General features: G+C 54.5%; 1 protein-coding gene across 1 annotated transcript; it reads left to right on the top strand.

Annotated features, from left to right (window-relative positions):
- Nucleotides 1-2,342: 2,342 nt before the first annotated feature.
- On the top strand, nucleotides 2,343-5,134 carry LOC121673530 (homeobox even-skipped homolog protein 2-like; the record flags this gene model as incomplete). The annotated part of the gene is made up of 3 exons (XM_042046892.1): nucleotides 2,343-2,766; nucleotides 3,899-4,155; nucleotides 4,726-5,134. Coding segments are annotated over exons 1-3 (1,090 nt in total), but the record flags the coding sequence as incomplete, so codon positions are not given.
- Nucleotides 5,135-5,148: the final 14 nt, after the last annotated feature.

The raw sequence follows: 5,148 nt of genomic DNA, 5'->3' as shown, positions 1-5,148 counted from the left end.
AGCAGGGAGAAAGACGCTCGTCGCGTTACAGCGTGTAAGAAAACAGACGAGGGCGCCAAACGACAGCAATAAACCCGGCCGCAGGCTTCCGCTCCCCCTCCGCCCCGCCGGGACCGGCGGCCGGGCCGCCGCCTGCTGCGGAGCCAGGCACGGCGGGGAGCGAGGGCTGCGGGACCGCGGCGGGGCCGCGTCCCCGGGCGGGGCGGGGCGGGGCGGTGCCAGCTGCCGCCGGCAGGGTGTCTGCTCGGCCGCGCTCCGCGGGGACACCCCGGGGACACGCTTCGCCCCTCCGGGAGCGCGCCCGAAGCCTCAGCTCCCAGCCCTGCCGGGGACCCCGTCGGGTGCCGTCTGCGGCCCAGCGGCCTGCGCACCGCTCCTCTCTCCTCCGCACCGGCCCGCTCCTCCGCCGCGCCGGCGGGCAAGGAAAAGTTGACATTTACTCATCTGGTTTGGGGACTGTAAAACGCAGGACACCACACTGCAGTCTAAGTTCACATTTCAAAGGGCTGACATAAAACTGTCATCCATAGAAGGCTGGATTTTGCAAACAATGTCTAGAATGTTTCTTAAATATTTGGTGGAATGTTTAGGGAGACTTTGACACGTTATTGAAAAAAAATCTGACAAGTATCCCATTTTCGAACTATGAATAATGCGCAAGAGCACAAGAACATAGGAGATGCGTGTGACCAAGATTAGCAGGAACAGCTCTCCTCACGAAAAAAAAAAAAAAGAAATTAAACCCGCGTTTAATTACAGGAAACATTCGGGTGTTTCTCCGGGAGATGAAACTCATATTCCCAGGGTCTAAACGCTAGATGATGTGGGTGAAAAAAAATCGCGGCGAGAAAAAAGGTTGGGCAGCTATCGAAGCGCACTCCAGAGATGCTAACGACAAAGGATTTATCTTCGTTTAAATGGTTGCCATCAGCGTCATTATTACTAGCAAAGTTACCGCTGAAGGGAGACTTTCCGACTGTCACGTCTGCCGAGCGCGGCAGCCCGTGTCTCCTGCAGCGCGGCGACGCTTCGCCCCGCGGCACCCGGCAAAGAGCGGAGGGATGAGCTAACTGAGCCACAGGTAACTTTGGAGAGAGGGTGTTAAGGTGATGTTTCTGATAGGTCGGAGCCTGCGGGCAATAACCCCCCATCCATCATTTAATTCTATGATTATTTTAAAATTTTCAAATGCGTAGGTTTTATTGGTGGTGGGGAGGAAAGAAGCAGAGGGCTGGAGCGAAACCTGCCGGGGGAATGAAATGGACGCCCACGGAGTGTTTTAAATCACGAATGCATTTAATGTTCTCCAGTTATTTCCTTCCCCTATCATACCGTACAACAGTCAGTATTTTCCCAGAGGGAAGAAAAATCCCGAGCTAGCTTCGTCGATAAGCAGGATTATAGAAAGTAAAAATGAGATCATATTTAAGGATGCAACGAAGAGAAAGATAATAGAGTTGTAATATACTAGATTATAACAAATATTTTAATCTCCAGGTAACTACTTGAATCTGTACAGCAGACTTATAAAGTCTGGGCATAAGGTCCGTGCGTGTGAGGGGGTGCGTGGGGGTGTCAGTGTAAATTCCTAAATAAAAGTACTAATGTGGTCTGGAAATGGGAGGGAAAAGTAAAGAGATATCAGCGGCAGGAGGTTCTCAATCCTCTGGTCCTCTTCCAGTATTTCCTTGCCTTGTGATCTAAAATTCGCCTCAGAAATAATAATAAAGAAAAGCATTATCTAATATTTAGCGTGTAGTTCTGTCCGAGGACAAATGAGAAAGAAGCTGCATCATTAGGACCTAAAAGGCAACAAAACAAAAATCAGAGCATAATGATGCACCTAAATGAAGGGGGAAATGTTGCACAGCTCATTTTATTAATCAGACTGTCAATTCCACCCCAGAGGCCAAACCCCAGAGCAATTCAAGCAGGATCTGATCAAGCTAAGGACAGAAGCTTTACTCCTCACTTCTTGTCTTTCTTTCTTTCCACCTGGATATATTTGTCTGCTCTGAAGCCGCCTTCATTATCCACTGACAGGAGCTTGTATTTATTTGCTTATAAACCTGTTACAATAAATGATTATTCGAACAGCGTCATTCGTACCTTAATGACGAGCACCACTTTTTGATGAATGACATTTCGGGCTAGAAAGGATGTATGGGTCATTTTGACCAGTCATTCCCTCGCTTTGGCATCCCACAATTTTTACACCTCCCTCAAAAACAGATAATAATATTTAGAGACACTTGCCGGGCTGAATGTGAATTAGCCCCTGCTGCAGCTCATCATTAGTACAGGACCAGCCCTGCAACTTTGACATTTTTTATAAAGCTGAGATGATGGAAAGAATAAGAAAAGAGATGATCCTGATGGAGAGAGGGCTGCACAGCCCTACAGCTGGCAAAAGGCTCTCGAATTTGTCAGACTCAGCTGGAAATGCGGTGTTGGAGGCCCTTGAAAATTCTCCGCACAGTGGTCGCCTCAGCCCGAGACTGACTGCCGCCTCCCTGCACAGCGCTATAGGGGACATCTCCGCCAAAGGCAAATTTGAAATAGACACTTTATTCAATCTCCAGCATCCGAGCAGTGAAAGCACTGTCTCCTCCGAAATCCCGCCGTCGGAAAGCAGGAAGAAAATCAGCCTTTATTCCGAAGTTGCTCAAGAGGCAGATATGAACAGTGATGTGGAGGTGGGCTGCTCCGCGCTCCGCTCCCCGGCCAGCCTGACTTCCTCCCAGCTGAAGGAAAACAGTAACAAAGGTAACTCTTCCTTTATCATCTTCATCTAAGCCCCGCTCTTTTCCAACCGGCTTTAAAAACCAAAGGAAACCCACCGCCACCGCCAAAGTTGCTCGCCTCTGCATCGGCGCTCTCTCTTCTGCGAAGACAGAGCTCCAGGCTGTAAAATATTATTGCAATTACTGCGCTACCCTGATAGCTGAGATACACTGTCCGGGTAGCTCCTGTGTCGGTGCCTTCGTGTGTGTGTGTGTATGCCCAAATCCATTGATACGTAGATATATATCCAGAATATATGTGGGCACAAATATCCACCCACCTATATTTAGGCAAAGCTTTGTCCGTGTATTTCCCCGCTCTCTTGGAGCTCTCGGCGTCTCTTGAGCTGTATATGAGTGTATATACATAGATTAAATTAGAGAGAGAGAGGGGGGAATGCGAGGAAACTGCCCGCATTTGACTGTGTGTGTCCTTCTCTGTGTATATGCAACGTGCTGTCAGTGTCCACCTCGGGGTAATTTGGCATTGTTCACTTTTCCTCTGCTTGTAAGAGGAGGTTTGAAACAGCCGCGTCTCCTTCCCCGTTCTTTGCGGGGCACGGTGATGGACGGTGGTTGTTATTATTGCTGGAGGTTATTGGGAGGTGGAGGCAGATGAACGGTGGATTTCCTAGGGGCCACAGTGCATGCCTTTTTTGTCAAATGTGCCAGAGAAAGGAAGGGATGCTCGACGTAACCCTGGAGGGAAAAAAAAAAAAAAAAGGCTTTTATGGCTGCTTTTATTTTGTACGTCTCAAACGAAAATAAAGAACGGCAGTCGAAGGGGAACAGGCTAGCGCCGAGCCGGGCCCCGAGCTACGGCCCGCGCCCTCGCCCACTCTCCCCTGAGCTCGGCCGCCCTGCAGTCTCCAAGCCCGCCCCATCTGAAAATAAAGCGGTTACGAAGGATTAAAAAACCCCAAACCAACCAACCAACCAACCAATAACCAACAAACAACCTCCAAATCCAAATTTATCGATTCTGTTAGCAGCAGGGATTTGTAAGAATGACAGCTGGCCTTGAGCACGGGTGTAGCGGGCCCGGTCCGGCCTGGCCAGGAGGACTGGGGGGCCACCGAGTCTCCCGCTCTCACCACCGTGCCCTCGCCCCGCAGGCTACGCGGAGAGCAGCCCGACGCCCAGCGCCCCCGCCGCCGCCACCGCCCCCGCCGCCGGCATCGGCAGCCTGCACAGCGGCGGCGCGCTGGGCGGCTCGGCGGCGGGGGCCGACCAGGTGCGCCGGTACCGCACCGCCTTCACCCGGGAGCAGATCGCCCGCCTGGAGAAGGAGTTCTACCGCGAGAACTACGTGTCGCGGCCGCGGCGCTGTGAGCTGGCCGCCGCCCTCAATCTCCCCGAGACCACCATCAAGGTACGCCGCGTTCCGCACCCAACCGAGCCGCGGCTGCCCCGCGCAGCCCAGCGGTACCCGGGTCCCCCGGGCCGCGGCCGGCAGGGCTCTCCGGTTGGAGGACTCGCAGGGCCCGCAGCTATGAGCCACTCTCGTGCCCGTTTGCTTTTCTGCAACCAGCACTTGAAATTTGCTTTTTAAAGTTGTTGTTATTACTGTTATTTTTATTTTCATTTTCCTCTTCAGTTTTTATCGCGTTAGCCTATTTCCTAAAGTGAAGAGGGGAGAGAATAAGCGTAGGGGGAAGGAGCGTCAGTACCCTGAAGACACAGTCCTGCGTGGGGAGGAGGGGACGATTCGACGGGAAAATGTTTATTCGGATCGAAGGGGTCCCCCTCGAGTAGAGGGGGGGCCGTACCCACCGCTCCCCTCGGGCAAGGTCACGGGAGATTGCTCCGGGCGGGAGAGGGCTCGCCTACAAGCCTTAGCAATAGATGTCGGTGGGTGCCCGCTGGTGTCCGCGGCGGAACGGGTGCGGCGGGGCGCGGTGTGGAGCGGAGCTGAGGCCGCGCTGTGCTTGTGTCCCCACAGGTGTGGTTCCAGAACCGGCGGATGAAGGACAAGAGGCAGCGCCTGGCCATGTCCTGGCCCCACCCGGCCGACCCCAGCTTCTACACCTACATGATGACCCACGCGGCGGCCACGGGCAGTCTGCCCTACCCTTTCCACTCCCACGTCCCGCTCCACTACTACCCGCACGTCGGGGTCACGGCTGCCGCCGCTGCCGCCGCTGCCTCGGGGGCCGCCGCCGCGCCCTTCGCCACCTCCATCCGCCCGCTGGACACTTTCCGCGCCCTCTCGCACCCCTATTCCCGCCCGGAGCTGCTCTGCAGTTTCCGACACCCAGGTCTCTACCAGACGCCGGCCGCCGCCGGCCTCAACAGCGGCGCGGCCGCCTCGGCGGCAGCGGCGGCGGCGGCGGCGGCAGCGGCGGCGGCGGGCTCGGGGCCGCCG

This window comes from Corvus kubaryi, unplaced genomic scaffold (assembly GCF_017639235.1).
Source record: "Corvus kubaryi isolate FWS band 111438036 unplaced genomic scaffold, C.kubaryi_AGA036_p1.0 65481, whole genome shotgun sequence".
NCBI classification, from domain to species: domain Eukaryota; kingdom Metazoa; phylum Chordata; class Aves; order Passeriformes; family Corvidae; genus Corvus; species Corvus kubaryi.
The sequence above is the reverse complement of the archived record's forward strand: the minus strand, read 5'-3'. Positions and strand labels throughout refer to the sequence as shown.